Source organism: Ogataea philodendri (assembly GCF_020536065.1).
Source record: "Ogataea philodendri strain CBS6075 chromosome Unknown scaffold2, whole genome shotgun sequence".
NCBI classification, from domain to species: Eukaryota; Fungi; Ascomycota; class Pichiomycetes; order Pichiales; family Pichiaceae; genus Ogataea; species Ogataea philodendri.
Genome location: NW_025764020.1, coordinates 1012862 through 1033836, shown reverse-complemented (window position 1 = coordinate 1033836; position 20975 = coordinate 1012862). Strand labels below are relative to the sequence as shown.

The following is a 20975-nucleotide window of genomic DNA, read 5'->3' as shown; positions in this document are numbered from 1 at the left end:
TCATCGACAGCATTGCTGTCCAATGAGTTTCATCAATGTATATTTTGGCTAATAGAATTGCTGGAAACAGATAGTAGTCCATCGGGCAAGCTTGACAGTGAACGGAGCTGTTTGGCCATGTGTGGTATAAGTAGACTCACTGTTGGTGGTATCATTGGATGAACGGTTGGCTATTGAGCTCGCTGTGCTTGTTGTTTGATAAATCGTCCTTTATTCATCCCATTCCTTCTCCACTCTTGTCTCTCTGGTTTAATTATCTTGAATTATTATATTCCTAATATACAGCTGACCATCTTCTTGCGCTCAAGACATCAGAAACAATATACATCTGCTCGTAGAGCCACCCCCATGACACCAGACCCCAACTTCCTTGCGAGTTGGGGCCAGTGGCCCGGTTTCGCCAACATCTCCACCCACGACATTTTTGTTTGTTGTACCCGCTTCTCCACATTAAATTGGTTTATCCAACGCACTGTTAAGCTTTTGAACAAGTTCAACTCGGACCTGGGGAGTATCACTCGTGCCATCAGCGTCTTCAAACCCGAGATCGCGCATGATTCTCGAGATGCGGCCGTTCAGGTACTTATCTTCCTCGCTGTGGTCAATTGAGCTCAACAAGGAGTCGTCCAAAACGCTCCTCATCGCCTGCACTTTGTCGTACACATAGCTCACCTCGTTGATCAGAAACTTGTACGTCTCTTTTAGAGGAACGAGCTTCTCCAGAAGAAGAGCCAGATCGCCTACCACGTACTGCTCTGATTTGAGATCGATAAATGAAATCTCTGACTTGAGTCGTCTTGAGTACTCCAACAATTGTGAGAACTTGCTCAGAATCTCGTTCAGAGCCTTGTTGATGCGAATCTCTGCCTCAACTTCGCGCAACAGCCGCTCGTACTCGGTCCCGAGCTTCTTGGCATCCTTCATCACGTTCTTGCGTATCTCCATGCCCTCGTGGTGCTTCAATCGGATATATCCACCACTTACCAGATCCTCGGGGATGTTCAGTATGTTTCTCATTGCATACACCTCAAACTTGTCAAAGTTCTTGTTAATAACGTGTTCCAACAACGATTCGAGCGTGGCAGTACCCTTCTGCACACCATCGACGGTGTACTCGACTCCCAACTTGGCCTGCGAAAGCTCCTCCTCACTGACTATCACGTCATCGTCATCGTCACGGATCTGTAATCGCTGTTCCTGCTGTTTCCTCAGCTCTTCCTCTTTGTCAAACTTCTTCTGAATCAACGCCAACTCAAGCTGTTCCGTACATCGGTACATGATCTCGTTGATCACGTTGATTATATCATCAATCACAGAGATGGGCTGAAACCCCAAATGCTCCGTCAGCAGCTGCGAGGCCAACATCTCTGGGGACCCATTACTCATGTTTTGTGTTTATTTATTGTTTTCTTTAGTTTATTTAAATGTGGCTGTTGGATAGAATACTTTTGTGTGGCTAGTGAAAAAAATATATTGATATATTCAAATGCTGTGCTATTCTACATCACTCTCGTCAGAACTGAGATCGCCAGCAACAACCTTGTTGTCCTCATCCTCATCCTCGTCCTCGTCGTCCTGCTGGTAGCGAGGAACCTCGTCTTTTTCTTCTCCGTTCTCCTCGTCGTCAACAGTCACCTCCTCGACATCAGCGAACTTTCTATGTTTTCCGTCTCTCACAACCGGCTGGCTGTCCTTGTCGAGCCCCGGCTTGATCAGAGACCCTTCAACGGAAACAACCTTGCCTGCAGCGTGCAGAGCCTTGATTGTAAACCGGATCTTTCCCTCGACGGGCACCTCGTTCTCGTCCAGCCATTGGCCCAGAGACTTGCCGAATTTCTCGCTCTCATTCTCGGTATTATATTCATCCACCTGGTTCGGTATGTATCTCCATCCTGGCGGGATTCCTCCCTTCTTGATCGTCGCGTTGAATGTATCGTTGATCAACAGACCAATGTGAGATTGAGATTGCATATATGACCAACCCTCGACCACATCACCGATCTGGGGTCTCCACACAAGCAGGTCGGCTGTGCACCACAGAAATGCGAACGGGTTATCATTAGAGATCTTGGCCACTGCTGTTTCTGTTCCGTCTTCTTCTTCGATCACATTCTCCGAGGAAAGCTGGACATTGAAGTACCCAAGAAGAACTCCTTTAGCAAAGGGAACATATGTCATTAACATGGGGTCTAAATGTTGCTGTTTGATACCGTCAATTGGTGAGTTGATGTGACATGGTGCAAGCGAAAGGTACAGTCTGGATTTCACTTTATGGAAACATTTAGATAGTCCGGTTTCGTCCACAGGATTAGAAAACCCCTTAGACACCGCACTGTAGAGCTCTCTTGCGGCTGATGAGGTTTCAGACAGCTTTCTTTTCACTCCAACAGACATGTCTGATGATTAGTTTGGAAAATTTTTTTTTCTATTCGAGCCGCACCGTGATAAGATGAATAAGTAGCTTAACGTCTTTTAAATAGTTTGGTCAGCTTTTTGGGGCCACCAGCAGATTCGGGACTGTTGATCACACTCATCATAGAGAACTTTCCGTTTGCATCAACAGGAATCGCGTTCGAGTTGACCTTATTGAATCCTTCAAACTCGGCTCCCGCTAAAGAGCCCTGGAATTTTCTGAATGCCATTCCTTCCTGAGAGTTGAGCTGTTTGGTTCTGTTTCGGAAAAGCGGTTTGTATGACGACCATTTCTGTCTCATTTGTTTCTGCATCTGCTGTGGGGTGGGAGCGTCTTCGTCTTCTGAGTACTCTGCCACTCCTGTGAATCGGACTTTCTTGATCAGCTCTCCGTCAGCATCGTACTGGGGCTCTGCGTCTTCCGGAACAACAAGAATATTTCCTGCGTACCGCGGAGGTCCATTCTGGCGCGTCGAAGATGCTCTCGACCTGATCTTCACAGGAGAGTTCTCGCCTCCAGTCAACGTAGTATCAGCATCAGAAGTCTTCGTTTTCTCGTCGTCTTCAGGAATAGCTTCCACCGAACGCTGTGACAAGCTTCCCGATCTGCTGCGCGAAGCACTAGCAGAAGGAGACGCGCGGAATGCAGGGGTAACGTAGGAACTGGTCTGGGCTTGCTCACCTTGAAGAGATCCAGACCGGGACCGGTTGGTTTGCAGCTGGAATTCTGGAAGAGAAGACTGTTTCAGCGAGTTAAGCGGACTGGTTGGGAACTCAGACTCGCTCTGTATCGAGCTGGTTCGGCTATCCGATGGAGAAGCCAACTTTGGAACCTCGAGGACAGAGTTTGAGGACGTGGTAGCAGACGAAGTAGCATATATCGGTTTCGATATGACTCTTGGCTCCAATTTCTTAACAATTGTTTGACCACTTTGCGAAGACTTGAAGATGTGTTGTTGTAGTCTCTGCTGGGCAGTCAATGGTTGCTGAACTGCTTTACGCGATGCCAAAGCAGCAGCTTTTGCGTTCTGGTTGACAGGCGGGCTCTGGGAAGGATGAACCGGGCTCTGTTGGTGGCGGAAAAGAGGCCTCAAGGAAGCAGTTGCCCCTGCAAGAGCCGATGTTGGAGTAGGACTTGTAAAAGAGTTGACAGGCGACGAGGTGTCAGACCTTGACTCACTATCGACTTGAATCACGCGCTGGGGCTCTGGCGTAACAAGCAGAGAGTTGCGCCGACTGGACGTTGATTTTGTACGTCTCAGAGACCCATCATCCTGATTGCTCTGATTACTAGAGGATCTCGATCGAGAAACCGACGATTGACGAGACAGAGAGTTTGGAGACGAGCCATTTGATCTCAGCTCATCACGGAGCTGTTTTTCTCGATCACCAACTTTTTGTTGCATTTCCTCTGCTCTCTGGATCTCAAGCTCTTTCTGCTCTACCTCTTTGAGAAGACGTGCTTCTTTTGCTTCGTCAAATAGCTCCTTTTGTAATTTTGATTGTTTCTCCTTTTCAAGCTTGTCCTTTTCGGGATCAACGTACAATGCCTCAAGATTCCGCGTCAGTTGGGATGTGTTGACCGTGGATCTTCGTTTCAGATCGTTGCGCTCTTTGATGGCCTGCTGCTTCAACTTGAGTCTCAGTTGAACCTTGTCATACTCGTTGGAACGATTGGAGTCTATAATTGCCTGCCATTCAGCTTGAAATCTCTTCAGTACCAGAAGCATGGTTTTCAGCAAGCTCAGCGAGTCGTCACAGACTCTGTGGAGCTCATTAATGTTATCTGGTCTGACTGTCATCACGCTTCCATTTCTTGTGATCTTTGCTATCAACGAGAGCAACAAACTGTTTTTTTTGGCTTGGTTGAAGTAAACGTTCAAATTCCGAAGAACTGTGCGCAAAGAATCATTCGTCCTGGTATAATTATCGAAGTAGAAACTGTTGTTATGGTAAATCATTTTTCCGAATTTCCTCACAACTCCATAGAAATCAGCAAGGTGCAGCAACAGCAAAAACGCTCTGGGAAGAACGAACTTGTAATGAGGGGATGAAAGGAGATTGTCCTTGACTTTGTACTGACCAAGTTTGTCGACCTCCTCCGCAATCTGGTCCAAAGCTTTCTCGAAATTGGTGATGTTGACATTCAGACTCTTGAGATCTAACGAACGTAAATGGGCCTCCACCGAGGTGTCTGGTCCCGGATCTTGCAGGGAAGGTTCGGTCATATTTTCTATTGACTCCAACTCAGCGAATTGGAGCAAGTCAACGATATCTTCGAGAGTGAGGAACGGTTTATCTCGTTTAGATTCCTGCATAGATCTCTCTTTCATTGCGGTTTTCCATTTTTGGTTGTAGATCTCAAAAGTGTTGAACAGCAATAGTTCCAACAGCTTCAGAATATCTGTACTTTCTTTGTAGGTGGGGAGTTTCAGTTTGGTGGTGTCATAGTTTGTTGAGTTGTCCATACAGTCGAAATTGACCGCGTTTGTGTTCGTGGTAGGGTCTATGGATTGCGCGGGATTAAATTTATTACCGTTGATGAGAATCTCGGACCTCCTGTAGATATTATCGTTGACGTTGAAGATGGATCCATTGAGCAGGATAATGTACTTAGTGAATGGAATCTGGTTGTCTTGTGAGCACTTTTTAATCATCGACTTGACGTTCTCTAAAACCTTGAGTATTTTCTGAGTTCCGTATCTATATTGCAAGATACGCGCGTCTAAAGAGTCCAACGTGACACAGTCTCTTATCGATGGAGTACTGGAAGCCACCTCATTGGATTTCGAAGGTGAAAGCGACCTTGAACTCATCGAATATCACCGCGTTCTAGCTATCAAATGAAATGATTTTGCAAACACAATCTAAACACCCTTGGCGTTTGATGAAATATGATAAACAAGAACTGGAATGCTATAGTTTTCAGTTTCAAGTGACTAAAGACCCTTTAAGATTTAGAATTCTATCTGCATTTATCGTCTTAGCGAATATTTTAATTTATTACGTACGCCTTGTTTATTTACACAGCCCAAACTTATGCCTATGTACATTTATTTGGGTTTGGGACTTCCATCTGTGAGCCATTTCCAGATCATGTCCTTCTGGTCTCTGGATTTTCTTTGGTGCTGACGATGTTTCTTGACAGGGAGTTTGCGGCGGATTTTTTCGTCCAATTGGCGGGTCTTTTCGGCAGACGTGATATTCATCTTCTGGACAAATTTCAGCCGACGGAACGAGTTGACCACCATGATTGCTCCTGTGAGCACGCTGAAAAACACAACCGTGCCAAAGGCGTAATTTGAATCCTCCATGTAGTTCTTCAGGTTCATTCCATAGAGTGCTGGAATTAGGGTTGCAACCGTGGCTCCCAATGTGTAGATGGTGATTTTCAGCTCAAACACCATCAATGAGTTACGGTTCGCATCCAGAATGATGTTGACAATCTCTTCCGTCGACTTGATATCGTTTATCAGTGTTTCTGCCTGTTGAACAATCTCGTCACACTGTTTGTAATAAGATTCAAGAAGCATTTCGATTTCCGCGGTGTCGAAATCTTCAGTAACCTGTTTGACATCTGATTTTTCGTTTTTGTTGTCCCCCTCTATGCGGATTTCGTCCTCTCGTGGCTCAGGACGGTGCGGGACTCGTTTGCTCAGATACATGCTCTCTAAATCGTCATCGTTGTCCAACAACTCGTCGATCACGTTCTTGATAAGAAGCGACTTCTGGTAGAACGTGGTCAGCTTCTTGGACTTGATCAGCAGCTCTCGCAGTCGGTCTCTGTCGATGTTGGTATCCAGGTCGTTCAAGATACCAGTACAGACTTTCAGATGGGTCTGGAGCTCGGTTTCTAAAACAGCCATCACATTGATCAGAACACTCTCCAATGCCCTAAACTCGTACGATTGGATGTACGGACTGATTCCATGTACCGTCTTCACCTTCAGCTTTGCCTCCAGATCGTACATGAAAAGACTGAGTTGCGAAGCCGCGTCAGAGTTGGCCGTGTCGAACACCAAGACCGAGTCCGCTTTGATCAGCGCCTTGATATGAAGCAGATTGATGAGAATCGAGTTCGACCTGGCGGCAATGATAGGCGCAACATCAACGTTGGAACTGTCAATTCTTCGCAGGTCTCTTGGGAAAAGACCGTTGTCATGCAAAAATTGGGTTTTCGGAAAGCTCTGCGAAACGGCAACCACGTCTCCGTTCTTGTCAAAGATGGTACAGCTGACTTCGGAAGAGCCAGGCTGCCTGGTCTTCAAAATCTTTGATAGCTCTAGTCGATCTCGTTGAAAAGACCGGAATCGGCGTTGTGTTGGCGAAAGTGGCGAGGAAGAAATGCAATTTGAGTAGGAATTAAATGCTAACTTGGTCAGAGAACTCACAGAGACAAAATTATGCGAAATAAGCGCGTCTCCAACACCCAATACAGGCGATATCCACCTCCTCATGATTAATAAATTAAATAAAATTTATCACACCCTAAACCTACACTATCAATATTTCACCTTCTACACAATCACTCAAAGAATTTTCTACTGGTAGAGACTCCAAAGAGCTCGAGTCTGAGGGCTGGAAGAGCGGTCTTGGACAAAAGCGTAAGTCTCTCCTTGAGGGTGTTGTTCACTTCGATTTTTCCTGTTCCGTTTATGATGATGCAACCACCTGCTGAGTCCTCGTTCAGGAAAGACGACTCGTCCAGAGACACTTTAGCGCTAATGTTCGATTTGGACTCGAAGTCCTTTTCAGCTTCTGGGATGACCTCTTTGGCCAATGCCACGTCGGACTTCTTCACACGCACAGTCACTGCTGGCTCCATAAGAGCAAACAGTCCTTCCTCAATTAGCAATTTCAAGAGAGGCTTGTATTTGGCAGCGTCATGCGATAGCTTGGCAAGTTCCTCACCAGCGTCCTTGAAAATGGCCTCCAAAGCTTCCTCCTTGGTGGCAAGAATCTTGAGTCTGGTCTTGTTGGCAATTGTAGACTTGGTAATCTGTTGAGCCAGGAATGCTTTCTTGAATTTGGCTTCGTACTGAGAGTCAATCGAGTTGATTTCAGACCGCACAATCGAGGCCTTCTCAATTTCGTACTCTTCATCAGCCTTAAGCTTGATCTCCTTGGCCTTCTCCTCTGCCTCCTTGGTGATGAAGGCCTCCATCTTCAACAGTTCGCCTTGAACCTAAACGTGTTAGTATACAACTCAATGTCTAGCCTGATTAAACATACCTGATCCTCTGTAAGTGCACGAGTAGACGACATTAGTAGTTAAGACAGATTGTTATTTCAATGCTAATGTTTTCTAATTGTATATAATAACTCTTTAACAACTATCAATTAAAGGCAGCATTTGAAAAACGAGACAGCACAAAAGATTCTGTCACAGTACACGACAGGTATGCCGAATTTATTTATTAAAAAAAAAATTACTAGTACTAACTAAAAAAGGTAAATAGATATCCTTAGTGAAAAATAACCGCCTCCAATTTGTGCCTCGTTGAATAAACTGAAATGATCATTTCTAGCTTTCGGATACAGGCGAGGCTTCTGAACACTCGACCCCGAATAAATCCCGTGGGAATCCAGCACTTATCGGAGGAGCTCCAAAAACAGCTCTTCCCAGACACCTATAAAGAGGGAGGCGAGAGAATCACAAAACATAATGCTCTTTTAATCAAACTCGCCCACGAGCACTTGAAGGATAACCAGCTTTTGGGGAAAAAATGCTCGCTCAATGAGCCCATCAAGTTCAATCTTCCCAAGCTACAAGGTGACAATCTTAATGAACATTTTTACCGGCTAGGAATGGAAAGCTTGGAGCCATATCAAGAAACTGTAGACGAACTTTTGAGTATAAAAACTGATGTTCAGCCTTTACCTAAAAGTTGGCTTTTCAAAAGTGGTTGGATCAGGTATGCCCCTGGCAAGGAGCCCGAATCAGTGCCATATCCGTTGGAAAAAGGTCTGGTTTTCGATGTTGAAGTTCTATACAAGATAAGCAAATACCCAGTCATTGCTACAGCATATTCCCATAAAGCATGGTATGGCTGGGTGTCTCCATTTTTGACCGGAGAGAGCGACACCCTTGATGGACATTTAATACCAATGAACTTGAAAAATGAAAAAAAGATAATTGTGGGTCACAACGTTTCATACGACAGAGCGCGTATATCGGATGAATACAACCTGACCCAATCCAAGGCATTCTATCTTGATACCATGTCTCTCCATGTGGCAGTCAGTGGAATGTGTTCTCGTCAAAGAGGAACCTGGATGAGATACAGAAAGTTTAAAGAAGAGGAAGGTGAAGAATCCGGATCTCTAGCTCAGCTTAGAACAGAATCCAATTCCGAGTCGTTGAAGGAGCTTCTTGATAACCCCAGTTTGGATGCAGATGACAAGTTGAGCAGTTTCTTGATTGATGATCCTTGGCTGAGAACAAGTAGTTTGAACGGACTGAAATACGTCGCAAACCACCATTGTGGAATCAAGTTAAAGAAAGAGACTAGAGACATTTTTGAAACCACAAACCCTCAAGAGATTATTGATGATTTCCAGAATTTGATGACATACTGTGCTACTGATGTTTCTGCAACCTACCAAGTGTTTTACAAAGTCTATCCCGAATTTAGAAAACTGGTTCCTCATCCAGTTAGTACAGCTGCTTTGAGACATTTGTCACAGTCGTTTCTACCAACTAACGGCACATGGGAGGACTATATCACTAGAACGGAAAACATGTACCAGGAAAGTGTCGAGACCATCGAGAGAAACCTCAAGGAGATGTGCAAAAAAGTTGTTTCCATGAAAGATGATCCTTCCAAACCTTGGTTAAAAGATCCATGGCTTTCTCAGCTAGATTGGACAATCATTCCACCAAAGCTGACTAAGAGTGGTACTCCGTACAAACGGCAAAAGATGCCTGGGTATCCTGAATGGTACAAAAAACTATTTGCTAAAGATGAAATGAACCTGACTCCAAGGTCAAGAGTCACTCCTTTGCTGCTGAACCTTTCCTGGGAGGGTAAACCAGTGTATTGGATTGATACTTACGGATGGTGTTTTCTGGTTGAATTGGATGAGATCGAAACCTTTAAGTCCAAAAACTACATTCATTTGGGACCAGATTTACTGCAAGAGGCCATTCCAGAACCCGAGGAGGCTTTCCTCGACTTGCTTGAAACCAAAGCAATTTTCAAGGTTCCTCATGAGGCTGGGCCTGAAAACAGGACCACCACACTGATGTCCAAGCCGTTTTTGAGACATTTTGAGCAAGGTGTTTTGTCATCCAACTATGATTTGGCAAAAGATGCTCTCAATTTGGCTGTCAGAAACAGTTACTGGACAAGTTCTCGTGAAAGAATCATGAGCCAGTTTGTGGTATACCAGACTGAAAAAGGCTCTTCTAAATCCGATCTTGGAATGATTATTCCCCAGGTTGTGCCAATGGGAACGATCACGAGAAGAGCTGTGGAGAACACATGGCTCACAGCTTCGAATGCCAAGGCTTCAAGATTAGGATCGGAACTGAAGGCCATGATACAGGCTCCACCTGGATACTGTTTTGTTGGGGCTGATGTCGATAGTGAGGAGCTCTGGGTTGCGTCCCTTGTTGGTGACTCTGTGTTCAAAATACATGGTGGTACTGCTATTGGATGGATGACTCTCGAAGGAACAAAGAATGAGGGTACAGATTTGCATTCCAAGACCGCCAAGATCCTTGGAATATCTAGAAACGACGCCAAGGTGTTCAACTATGGACGTATCTACGGTGCCGGTGTCAAGTTTGCCACGTCGTTGCTGAAAAAATTCAACCCTTCTCTTTCTGAAGAAGCTGCAAGAAAAACGGCTATCGAACTTTACGCGGCCACCAAGGGAATGAGTGAAAAGGTTTCCAAGAGGAAGATGTGGTTTGGTGGTTCAGAATCAATTGTTTTCAACAGATTGGAGACAATTGCGGAGCAAAGCCAGCCAAAGACACCTGTTCTAGGAGCTGGAATCACTTCTGCGTTGCAAAAGAAAAACCTAAATTCGAACACGTTCCTGCCTTCAAGAATCAACTGGGCTATTCAGTCTTCGGGTGTGGATTACTTGCATTTGCTGGTGATCTCGATGGAGTACCTGCTGAAGCGGTACAAATTGGACGCCCGGTTGTCTATCACTGTTCACGACGAGATTCGGTACCTTGCCAAGGAAGAGGACAAGTACAAGTGTGCGATGGTGCTTCAGATTGCTAATCTGTGGACGAGAGCGATGTTTTGCCACCAGTTGGGCATTGACGAGGTTCCGCAGAGTTGTGCATTTTTCTCGGCCGTTGATATTGATCATGTGTTGAGAAAGGAGGTTGACCTGGACTGCCGTACGCCGTCGAATCCGACCGCCATTTCGCCTGGTGAAGCGTTATCGATCTATGACCTTCTAGCGAAGAAGGAGATCCAGGAGTTGCTGGCCAGCGTGGACGAAGACAAACTCTTGGAGTACGCTGTTCCTCAAGAAGCCAAACCTACAGAGTTGTTGGATAAAGACTTGATAGGCCCAAACAAGTCGTTATTTATCAAAATGCAGATTGCAACGAGCCAAAAGGAGTTCAACGAGCACAAGAACATTTTCCTGCGCAATAAGAGACGCGGAACCCAGTCGCTAGACGAGTATAAGAATACTTACGAGAAGCAAGAGATTCTCCAAGGGTCCTTCGGCGATGTGAGTTTTGATGCGATTCAGGACATGATTGATGGACTTGAGATGTACAAAGAAACTAAGAAGACCAAACAGGCCAAGAAGACTGCAAAGGTGAATGATGAGAAAACAGAGACCGAATTGGGGAGTGAGCCGGCTGTTTCAAATGTTCCGGAGGAAGAGACCAAAAGCGAGATCAACTACCCATTGAGAGAGATGACAAGGTTCAAGCCAAAACACCGTCCGATGTTCAGATGATAATATTCGATGTATATAGATATGATTATGATGCATATGTTTGATTATGGTTGTGTAGGCGGTCAAAGTACCGCTTTTTGTAGTCCTCTAGTTCCTGCGGAGTGATTTTCGAGACGATTAGATCTTTAATGGCTTTTTCGACGGAGGATTGAACCTTTGATGGAGTTCCATCGACGGATTCAACTGGCTCGTGATGAATTGGGGCTCCAACAACAGTTTGTTTGATGGATGTGGATTTCCCAAGCTTTTCAGCCACCTGCTCCTTGAATTCTTTATAAGACTGTGAAATAAAAACCTCGGTGGACTCTGAGTCCTGGTTTTGGCGGTCGATACGGTCCTGCTGCTGTTGCAGATGTTCCATTTCACGTAATTTGCGACTCTCCAATAGCTTGGCGATGTATTTTGGTTTTTTAGGCGAATTGGAGGCAGGTTGTTTGGACTGCACTGGCTGTTTAAAAGACTCGTACACTTCGTCGTACTGGAACTCTGACGAGTCCAAATCAGACCTGTCCTTACGAACATACTGTTTCGAAGACTCCTCTGTGGACTCGTCCGAATCGTCGCCAAAAGCAGACGTTTTTTGCACTTTCACCTTTCCCAGCTTCATTAATGGTAAATCACACTAAAAAATCTTATCGGGTCGCGGCCACAATATTTTATCATAAAAAAACACCAAGACAAAAGCTGTTTGTTCTTAACAGGTTGTACCATTTGGATAAAAAAGTTATGTTCTAAACGCCAAATCTGTTGGTATAACCGCCGTGACCAAACAAGAACGCCAATTCCATTCCGCAAAGGATCAAAAGTCAGCATTTACAGTGAAACTCGATTGTCCCTTCACGTATAATAGAACATCAAATTTATATCTCGTCACGTCACCATGTCGCAAGGCTTCGACTGGTTTTCTATTCCGGGGATGGCTCCTGAAGAGAAACTGACGGCTCCCAAACCCCATCCGTCGGTGTCGTTCGGGTTTTCGCCATCTTCCTCCACCTCCTCCATTATGACCAACCCGTCGCTCCAGATGCAGCAGCAGGCAACAGGCCCAAACCAGCCGTACAACCAACAAAACGCACACAATCACCACTCCTCTGATGCAATCAGCAAACAGGACCCGATTTCCGACATGTTCAGCAAACTCCAGGTCACAGGCATGGATCGGCGAGTCCACAGCGACGACAACATCAGTCTCGGATACAAGCCTCAAACAATGGCAGAGCTGACCGGAGACTCCAAGAAAGACCCAATCACGTTCTCAAATAGCACAGACACATTGATCGCGCAGGATGACAACCACATTCCTCTGTCTCTGACAGCAAACGACCTTTCACGGCCCGAGGCCAAAACGTATCTCCGCTGGTACAACGACATCCTGATGCGGAGAAATGGCGAGAGAACCATCACTTTGGACGATGTGTTCCGATTTCTCTGTAACTTCAGGATCTCCGATGCCATCAAAACCAGAATGAAAGAGATTTTTGGCAAAGTGGCATTGTCTTTGAACATTGGCCAATTCTACGCTCTGTTGAGACTATTGGCTCACGCATTGGAGGGAAAAGTGCTCAAGAGATCGTTGATCAAAGTCCCTGCCACAATCCCTACACCAGTGTCCATCATGGCTCGCAAAAGATTAAAAGATGAAATAGAAAGCACAGACAATTCCGAGACAAGCTCGATAGACGAATCATCGGCAGCTTTGATCAACCAGTCGCCAAATAAACTAGATCTGGATTCTTTCACGCAATTCATTCTCACGGGAGAAAGACCGTCAGAGTCTCCAAAAAAGAAGAACAGGTCAGGCAAGAAAGTCAAGTTTTCTGACCAAGTCATCATCGAGCCTCCGCCACTCGAAATGAACCGCACTGGCTCGAGCGACGCGATGGCAGATTCTCCAAGTTTGGACTATTCCTTGCCAATGGACCAATTGCTGTCACGCATGAAAACACCAAATACATCAAACTACCCGCAGCAACAGCAAAGCACCGAAGAGGAGGAAGAGGAATTACGAGACATGCAGGACTCTATCAACCATTTCCGGAACGTCACCATCGACAGCGTTTCTATACATGGAACACCATCCAGCGTTCCTACTTTGCAGGTCAATGGTGGGTCTCCGGAAAGCGAACTGCCACCGGTGGTTCCTTTGGCTCCAAATCTCACTGGAAGTGTGTCGAAGTCCATGAGAAACCAATACAACATGCCGCCAACAAGAGACAGAGGGTCTTCATCGCCGCTTCCTTTTGGAACCCACCCTCGCGTGTCGTCACCACTTGCTCGATCTGAAGCGGTTTCTGCCGATAGCGCGACACAATTTTTGGAGGCTGCCATGACAGGGGGGCCAAGCAGTCCCGGAAGTCCTGGGCCAGACCACTTCCGTCCTGTGCCACCGCCTCCTCCACCGTCCCGGAGCCGTGCGTCCTCTGTTTTGCGCCCACCAGCGCCTCCACCTCCAAGATCGCGCAAAAACTCCTCGCCTCCGATACTGGACCATCCAGCTCTGCCCCCTAAACCGATTTTGACCGAGTCCCAGCGCCAACACCACATTAGCTCGTCGAACCTCACACCTGGATTCAACCCGACGTTTGACCAGAGCTCCGACCTGCTCAACAGCCTCAAGAGCCTGCAAGCGGAGGTTGATCGAATCAAAACCAACGAGTACTAGTCGCGCCGATCGACCTCATCATGTTTTTCCCCGGCAAAAAATTTTAATCACCAATGCCACCAGTTCAGAACATTCAGTATCAGCAACAACAGCCTTCGAACTTTGAGAAGTTCAAGATGGGACTCATGATGGGTGTACGTATAGAGCCGCTACGAGAATCTAACATTTAGAGCACGGTCGGAGTTGTGACCGGGCTGATGTTTGGAGGTATGGCCATTTTGAGAAATGGAGCTCCAAACGGCATCATGAACACGCTGGGCCAGTACATTGCCGGTTCTGCGGCCACGTTTGGGCTTTTCATGTCGATTGGATCTGTGATCAGATCAGAGAGCGCACACGATATGACGATGAGCCGACCAGGATCCATGGCCGAGCTCAAGGCACATCTGATGGCTCGCCACATGGTCAACATGGAGCACATGAAGAAAAACTGTTAATAGGCCTAACCAAAATTGATGAAATGTACAGATTGGTGTATGTTGTAGTGTGATTGGGCGAGATAGCCGACCAGTATTCCGAGTTTCATCCCGAACTCGGCTGACTTTGTCGTTCTGGGGAAACGATGTGCAAATCCTTGCTCCAGAGATAGGTCGATGCGATGCTATATGAGGCGAGAAAGCCATCTCATATGCACATTTAATTGTGTCAAAGTGTCTAATTCTGCAACCTGCACAGCCCATAATAGTTTCAGATATCTGAAACCATTATGTGAGCTACAGCGATGTTTTTCCGGCCGCGTATGTTGAGATGTTTCAAGTGCTTCGAGTGTATATAAGTTCTCAGGATACGCAGGAACAGACGTGGCTTTGAAACAGTCGAGAAAGAAGATATCGAGGGAGCCAAGTTGTCAAGTTTGGTTGATGACGGAACCAGCCAAGAAGCTTCAAGGAGTGGTTAACAAGAGCTTCAACACCATCCCGTGTCATGAGATCAGTGTCAAGGATCTTAAGGACATCTATTCGTGTTTGCTGTACTGTCTTGATCTGAAACATGAGCCCGACAAGGACCACAAGCTGCTAAAGCTGAGTTTCAAGACAAACCACCCGTACTCGTTCAGTCTCGACAAGGCCCTAGCCACGATGCAGAAGCTCCAGATCCACATCGAGAACCCGGCCACTCGTATCAACATTTCCTACGAGATCAAGGCCAAGGCAGCGTCCGATCTGCTGCAGATGTTTATGAATGCCCGGCTGCTGCATTCTCCCGACGACAAAACCCGGTCGCGGCTCAAGCACGGCGTGGTGCTCCAGCCCACGCCCAAGGGAGTCGCTGTGTTGGGCGCCTTCTGCTCCAAGTACGGTCTGCGTGGCACCAAGCAGATCCCAGAGATCCTCAAGAGCAACATCAACTCGATGGAGCTGATCTGCTTTGAGCGCAACTCGCGCTCCGACTCCATCATCCACAGCGAGTACTGGAACAAGGTGCTGTTTGTGCACCTGATGGGCCCGGTGATGAATTTCTGGTCGCCCAACGTGCCGCCTGACGAGCTACCCGATCTTGCCAAGATTTACGAAGAGGAGCGGTTTGGCAACGCTTTTGAAGGTTTCGACATGACTTCGCAGAGCTCGTTTCTGGCCTTTTTGAGCGAGAAACAGGCCAAGCCCCATGCGCCAGTCTCGGACAACCCGATCATCGAGACCGTGGAGAAGAACCCAGTGTCTCCGTTTCACCACCGGTTCTTCACCAATCCGGACTCGGACTCGCACGTGCAATACTACGTTTCGAGCCGTGGCGTGCGCATGTTTCGCAACAAGGTGCTGGAGAAGCCAGACGGAATGAAGAAGGTGGTTGGCAACTGTTTCTCGGGCAAGGCGATGGTCCAGTGGCTGCTGGACTGCACGGACGTGTTCTCGCAAGAGGAGGCCGTGCGCATGGCCGGGCTGTTTCTGAATCTCGGGCTGATTAGACTGCTGGATCCTGAAGACCCTGCAGCAAAGCCACGATTCTCTCCGAAAAGAGACTCCTTTTACTTCCTCACAGACGAAGGAATGGAGCTGGTGCAGTGGAACCACACGGTCAAGTCGGGCAACTCGTCGGACGAGGACTCCGACTCAGGGTCCAGCACCACAAAGCCCGATCACCGCGGGTCCGGCTTGACGTTACAGGACGTGCTGAACGATCCAGGCATCAAATATCAGTTCCGCACGCATTTGGTGGACGAGTTTTCTGTGGAGAACTTGGAGGTGTACAATGACATCAGCATGCTGGAGAAAAAGTTCAAGACGCTCAAGAAGCTGCTCAAGCTGAAGGAGCGCGAGAAACAGTTCATGATGCTGACGCCCACCCGGTCCAAGCGCAAGGCCACCATTTCGGCAGCGGTGATCAAACTGTCCACGGATTGTCTGGGAGAGACATTCAACATCTACACATCGTATCTGGCAGAGGGAGCGCCTTTCGAGCTGAATCTCAACTCCCGACTGAAGCACGAGATCAGCTGCATCATGACACAGACAGAGGCGTACACCCCACGGCCAGCAAAGACAACTGTATCGGAACTGAGCGTTCCTACGAAACTGACTCCAGATCCTTCTACAGGGAAGAAAGACCCTTCGAAACTGACCTTGGACTTACAGAACCTGAAGCTGGTAGACCCGCCAGCACCATCACCGACCGATCGCTCGATAGCTCCCATTCTGGAAGCACTGGCCGAAATCATGCCGCTTTTCCAGCAGGTGAAAAAACACACGTTCGGGATGATGGCCAAGGACTCGTTGCCAAAGTTCATGGAATCGGAGCTGTTCAAAGAGCTGCCTGTTTCCAAGTGAAAGTGTAAACTATTGTACCAATCTTTCTGGATAGCCAATATTAAATCAAAAAATATATTCATACTTAATTAATAGGGTCTATCGTGGTTCCCTTCTTGATAGTGGCCCATCCAATCAGTCTGAAATGCTTGTCGATACGTCTGGACAACGCAATCTTCTCGTTTATTTCCGTGCATGCTGGCGAGGTGAGCGTCAATCTGGCCATGTCTGCCTTGACGGCCACCACTCTTGCTCCCGTGGCGGTAGAGCCAATATTCACCATCAACACGTCGTCAACCTCGAGCTTTCTCACACGGGCCTGTTTCTGGCCGTCGGTCTTGACTCCCAACAGTCTTCTCAGAAGGAAGTAGTTGATCTCGATGTCTGTGAAAACAGAAGGCAGGTGGCCCTTAGAACCAACAACCTGTCCAACCAAACGGTCGGCTCTACACAGAGTAGGGTCGATGTTGGTTCCCACACCAATCAGTCCTCCTGGAACGGCAAACTTTAGGTCGTTGTTCTCAGCATACAGCGAAACAATGCTGGAGAAAATTGGCTTGCACTGGATCTTTCCGTTGTCGTCCTTGGTGACAATACCCGGTCTGACCTCGATCTCGTCGCCGATCTTGAAGACACCGGTCAAAATCGATCCACCAGCAACACCTCCCTTCAACTCGTGAATCTCGGATCCTGGCTTGTTGACGTCGAACGATCTGATCACAATCAGTTGCGGCTGTGCAGAAAAGTCTCTTGGTGGAACAGGAATCGAGTTCACCATGCACATGTTGACGGCGTCGATGTTGTATTTCAGTTGTGCCGAGATTGGAATGATAGGAGCCCCGTCAGCAATGGTACCCTTGATGAATTTGAGGATAGACTTTTCGTGCTCGAGAGCCGCCTCCTCTTTCATCAAATCCACCTTGTTTTGCAGAATGATCACGTGCTTCAGCTTCATGATCTCGATGGCAGCAAGATGCTCCGAGGTTTGTGGCTGTGGACAAGACTCATTACCGGCAATCAACAGCAAAGCAGCGTCCATGACGGCTGCTCCAGACAACATGGTACTCATCAAAATGTCGTGACCGGGACAGTCCACAAACGAAACGTGTCTGACCAATTGGTATCTACCAGAACATCCCTCTCTTTGACATTTTGGATGGACCTCCTTATCACTCTCAAAGGAACGGTAACATCCTGGCTCTGGACATTCTGCATTGTCACACCGGTAAACCTTGGCGTTGGCGTATCCTAACTTGATGGTAATGTTTCTCTCCAGCTCGTTCTTGAATCTGACCGTCTGGACACCCGAAATCGCACGAACAACAGTACTCTTTCCGTGGGCAACATGACCAATGGTACCGATGTTGATGGTTGCCTGTCTATTGATGATTTCTGGCGAAAGTGGAGTTAAAGTCGAGAAGTCTGGGTTCTCTGGCTGCTCAGGAAGTCCACCACCTTCTTCGAACTCTTTTCTCTTTCTCTCAAGCTCGTCTTCGCGCTCATCTTCGTCATCAGAAGTGACAAAGCTCACTTTCTTGCCCTTTTGTGTTTCTTGTTCGTTTTCACTGTCTTCGCCGTCTTGGGCGGCATACTGGTCGTCGTAAACGTCCTCTTCAGTCCCGCCAATCACGATGTCGGGAACGGCGTCTTGGAGCTCGGTCGGCATACTGTATCTGTTTTATGTGTAATTAAATACTTTTTCACCGTAATTTTTTCACCGGCAATTTTTTCTCAACGTCTATAAAAGTGAGATCCAGGCGCGTCGATCGTCCCGCACATATTCTACTCGGTGTGGAAGCCAAACACGTCCATCACGGTGTCGATGTTCTTGAACAGCAGCTCCGAGTCCAGATCCGACACCATTTCCCACGAGTCCAGCGGGTACTGAACAGGATTTGTTGCGGTCGTCTTTGGTTCTGCTGTTTGAACGTTCTTCACTGGAGGCGGTTGCATCGTTGCGTGGTTTGGTGGAGACCGGTACTGGTGCATGAACGGTGACGTGTTGGTGCTGTTCGTTCCGCTCGTATGGCCCTGTTTTTCAGCCAATGAGATCGGTTGGGGGTCTAGTGGGATCGTATTGATGATCTTCCGAGCAGAAGACTCAGGATGCAGAGTGTTGGACAAACTGCGCTGTTTGCGGCGTCTTCGCGATTGCGACGACACAGACGAATTTGGCGTCCGCTGCGAGTCCTTACCGTTAGACTCCTCGGCGCGTTCCTCGGAGTCGGACCCAGAATTCACCGCCTCGTCGTACTCGTCAGACTCAGACTCCCCATCTGCAACCACTCCATCCAGATTCGACGCGTCCTGGCGAGGAGCAAGCTTAATCATGCCGCTCTTCTCTCGCAGAATCCACAGACAGTCGAAGAACACACTGGCGGCCATTCTTGACCGCACAGTGACCTTTTGAAACTCGTCTCCCTGTTCATGGAGTGTCTTAAGTAAAGGCCATAAAGAGCGCATGATTCCAGATGAACGGTGAGCCATGTCGTGTTTCACAACCGACGCCTTGAACACCAGATCAATCGCACTCTGGTACGCTTCTTTGCCGGCCCCGACATCGACAAACGAAGAGTACGTGGAATGCACCAGCCGTGCAATAATAAAAGCTGCCTGCCACATGGTGAGCACATGAACTCCCGGCATGTACTTCATGAAACCCTTGTCTCTGGCTTGAGCGTCCTTGCAGTGTAGGATAACTGCCAACGCGGCGTTGTATGCTTTGGTCATGCCCTTGATGAGCTCAAACGGAGCTATTCTGTCGGTGTCCAGAAAATAGTAGGTGCTGATGTGCAGTCTTGCGGCATACAGAGTCAGCCGACGGATATCGTCGACGGGGTTGGCGAAATCTGACAACAGCTTGATTTCCAATTGGTCAAGCTGCGTGTGGAGCAGATGAAGTAATGGTAGCCGTTCAGTGGCATCGACCAGCCTCAAGGGATCCAACGGGTTGCTATTCATTGTTTTGGCCAAGGAATCCTCAAATAGTTGGATTTCCACCATCTGACGTAGAGACTCCGAGATCTCGAACGACGAGTTCGGCTTGCATGACATCAACAGCGACGTGTCAAGCTGCACAAAACTGGGGAACCCAAAAGCCGTGCCGATTGTCTGGGAAACCGCGTTACAACATAACCAGGTGCGAACCTGCTCCTGTAAAAGGTCCATGTTGGTTGTTTTCATTCCGTCCGGAGAATGACCTGGCACATGGAGCCCGATTCTGATGGCCTGGAAAATAGCCATTCCGATCGAGTTCCACGAAGCGTCTGCACTCAATGACGATTTCAGCGGCGGCCAGAACGTAAATATCAACAGGGCCTGAACAGAATGAACACTTGAAACGTTCAGAATGGCCTCCTCCATCTCGGCTGGCGCGTACCTCGTGATTGGAGAAATCGCAAGCTCAGCAAGTGCGGACTTGAGAATTGGAGAAAGAGCAAAATACAGCGAGCTGCTCTCCTCCCTTGAGATTATCGCGGATTGGTGTTTCCGCAGCGAAGTGTACATTATGGTCCAGAAAAGAACCGGACACAGCTTGTAGAGTTTTTCAACACCTTTAAAGACATCAACCACAGGCAGAATGGGATGGTACCTTTCGACATATTCGCCGAAAAGGGCCTTGATCTGCTCCTCGGAAAGATGAACGTCTCCCAACGACTTGGGCTGACACACGTAAAGTGACGGATCGATATGAATACACGGGACAGGAACGGGATCTGGGCCCTTTGTACCGAAGAACGTTGGCTCCACATTATTTCGTATCACGACCGGACCCGAATTGGGCACTGTTTTCGCCGCCACGGGGATCGGCGACGGTGTTGGCGACACAAACCTAGCTTGTTGTGATATAATTGGCGGCTGCACATGTGGAGGCAGTGGGGAAAGAGCGTTCATATGAGGTAACAGGTCCAGTGACTGGGGGTCTCCGTGCAATCTTTGACGGAGAACCTCGTACTCCTTTTCGAGCTGAGCAATCTTTGCCCGCTTATAAGTTCTTTTGTAGTCCGATTTCAGTTCGCAGGGGAGGTTTCTGCGCTTGCACCGTGTACAGGGCCCTGGTGCTGTTTCATGGGCATCGCATTTGGCTTTCTGCTGTCGGCATTCAACACACGCTATTTTTTTCGATTTGGACAAATCCTTTTCGGACTTGACCGTTGTATTAGCGCCAGAACTCATTGGAAATCCAACAGATGGCGAAGTTGGGGGTATTAGCCGTTATG

At 47.6% G+C, this 20975-nt stretch overlaps 17 protein-coding genes across 17 annotated transcripts; 6 read left to right on the top strand and 11 right to left on the bottom strand.

The window, feature by feature from the left end:
* Window positions 1-450: 450 nt before the first annotated feature.
* Window positions 451-1386, bottom strand: OGAPHI_004420 (uncharacterized protein; the record flags this gene model as incomplete). The annotated part of the gene is made up of 1 exon (XM_046205497.1): window positions 451-1386. One exon carries the CDS (start codon window positions 1384-1386, stop codon window positions 451-453), a length of 936 nt encoding a protein of 311 aa, XP_046061435.1.
* A 108-nt stretch (window positions 1387-1494) lies between these two features.
* Window positions 1495-2394, bottom strand: OGAPHI_004419 (uncharacterized protein; the record flags this gene model as incomplete). Its single annotated transcript, XM_046205496.1, has 1 exon — window positions 1495-2394. The coding sequence occupies one exon, from the start codon at window positions 2392-2394 to the stop codon at window positions 1495-1497; it is 900 nt and encodes a 299-aa protein (XP_046061434.1).
* A 68-nt stretch (window positions 2395-2462) lies between these two features.
* On the bottom strand, window positions 2463-5228 carry OGAPHI_004418 (uncharacterized protein; the record flags this gene model as incomplete). The annotated part of the gene is made up of 1 exon (XM_046205495.1): window positions 2463-5228. The coding sequence occupies one exon, from the start codon at window positions 5226-5228 to the stop codon at window positions 2463-2465; it is 2766 nt and encodes a 921-aa protein (XP_046061433.1).
* A 237-nt stretch (window positions 5229-5465) lies between these two features.
* OGAPHI_004416 (uncharacterized protein) lies at window positions 5466-6869 on the bottom strand (the record flags this gene model as incomplete). The annotated part of the gene is made up of 1 exon (XM_046205492.1): window positions 5466-6869. The coding sequence occupies one exon, from the start codon at window positions 6867-6869 to the stop codon at window positions 5466-5468; it is 1404 nt and encodes a 467-aa protein (XP_046061431.1).
* On the top strand, window positions 6202-6468 carry OGAPHI_004417 (uncharacterized protein; the record flags this gene model as incomplete). Its single annotated transcript, XM_046205493.1, has 1 exon — window positions 6202-6468. The coding sequence occupies one exon, from the start codon at window positions 6202-6204 to the stop codon at window positions 6466-6468; it is 267 nt and encodes an 88-aa protein (XP_046061432.1).
* Window positions 6870-6937: 68 nt separating the features above from the next.
* OGAPHI_004415 (uncharacterized protein) lies at window positions 6938-7677 on the bottom strand (the record flags this gene model as incomplete). Its single annotated transcript, XM_046205491.1, has 2 exons — window positions 6938-7570; window positions 7645-7677. 2 exons carry the CDS (start codon window positions 7675-7677, stop codon window positions 6938-6940), a joined length of 666 nt encoding a protein of 221 aa, XP_046061430.1.
* On the top strand, window positions 7068-9535 carry OGAPHI_004414 (uncharacterized protein; the record flags this gene model as incomplete). Its single annotated transcript, XM_046205490.1, has 2 exons — window positions 7068-7406; window positions 8017-9535. Coding segments are annotated over 2 exons (1858 nt in total), but the record flags the coding sequence as incomplete, so codon positions are not given.
* Window positions 9536-9657: 122 nt separating this feature from the next.
* On the top strand, window positions 9658-11349 carry OGAPHI_004413 (uncharacterized protein; the record flags this gene model as incomplete). The annotated part of the gene is made up of 1 exon (XM_046205489.1): window positions 9658-11349. The coding sequence occupies one exon, from the start codon at window positions 9658-9660 to the stop codon at window positions 11347-11349; it is 1692 nt and encodes a 563-aa protein (XP_046061428.1).
* A 25-nt stretch (window positions 11350-11374) lies between these two features.
* On the bottom strand, window positions 11375-11956 carry OGAPHI_004412 (uncharacterized protein; the record flags this gene model as incomplete). Its single annotated transcript, XM_046205488.1, has 1 exon — window positions 11375-11956. One exon carries the CDS (start codon window positions 11954-11956, stop codon window positions 11375-11377), a length of 582 nt encoding a protein of 193 aa, XP_046061427.1.
* On the top strand, window positions 11745-14448 carry OGAPHI_004409 (uncharacterized protein; the record flags this gene model as incomplete). Its single annotated transcript, XM_046205485.1, has 3 exons — window positions 11745-11961; window positions 12240-14004; window positions 14184-14448. 3 exons carry the CDS (start codon window positions 11745-11747, stop codon window positions 14446-14448), a joined length of 2247 nt encoding a protein of 748 aa, XP_046061424.1.
* OGAPHI_004411 (uncharacterized protein) lies at window positions 12553-12855 on the bottom strand (the record flags this gene model as incomplete). The annotated part of the gene is made up of 1 exon (XM_046205487.1): window positions 12553-12855. The coding sequence occupies one exon, from the start codon at window positions 12853-12855 to the stop codon at window positions 12553-12555; it is 303 nt and encodes a 100-aa protein (XP_046061426.1).
* OGAPHI_004410 (uncharacterized protein) lies at window positions 12889-14423 on the bottom strand (the record flags this gene model as incomplete). The annotated part of the gene is made up of 3 exons (XM_046205486.1): window positions 12889-13211; window positions 13356-13969; window positions 14278-14423. 3 exons carry the CDS (start codon window positions 14421-14423, stop codon window positions 12889-12891), a joined length of 1083 nt encoding a protein of 360 aa, XP_046061425.1.
* Window positions 14449-14871: 423 nt separating the features above from the next.
* Window positions 14872-16776, top strand: OGAPHI_004407 (uncharacterized protein; the record flags this gene model as incomplete). The annotated part of the gene is made up of 1 exon (XM_046205482.1): window positions 14872-16776. The coding sequence occupies one exon, from the start codon at window positions 14872-14874 to the stop codon at window positions 16774-16776; it is 1905 nt and encodes a 634-aa protein (XP_046061422.1).
* OGAPHI_004408 (uncharacterized protein) lies at window positions 16374-16736 on the bottom strand (the record flags this gene model as incomplete). The annotated part of the gene is made up of 1 exon (XM_046205484.1): window positions 16374-16736. The coding sequence occupies one exon, from the start codon at window positions 16734-16736 to the stop codon at window positions 16374-16376; it is 363 nt and encodes a 120-aa protein (XP_046061423.1).
* Window positions 16777-16840: 64 nt separating the features above from the next.
* On the bottom strand, window positions 16841-18421 carry OGAPHI_004405 (uncharacterized protein; the record flags this gene model as incomplete). The annotated part of the gene is made up of 1 exon (XM_046205480.1): window positions 16841-18421. The coding sequence occupies one exon, from the start codon at window positions 18419-18421 to the stop codon at window positions 16841-16843; it is 1581 nt and encodes a 526-aa protein (XP_046061420.1).
* On the top strand, window positions 16901-17266 carry OGAPHI_004406 (uncharacterized protein; the record flags this gene model as incomplete). Its single annotated transcript, XM_046205481.1, has 1 exon — window positions 16901-17266. The coding sequence occupies one exon, from the start codon at window positions 16901-16903 to the stop codon at window positions 17264-17266; it is 366 nt and encodes a 121-aa protein (XP_046061421.1).
* Window positions 18422-18537: 116 nt separating the features above from the next.
* On the bottom strand, window positions 18538-20931 carry OGAPHI_004404 (uncharacterized protein; the record flags this gene model as incomplete). The annotated part of the gene is made up of 1 exon (XM_046205479.1): window positions 18538-20931. One exon carries the CDS (start codon window positions 20929-20931, stop codon window positions 18538-18540), a length of 2394 nt encoding a protein of 797 aa, XP_046061419.1.
* Between the last annotated feature and the right edge of the window lie 44 nt (window positions 20932-20975).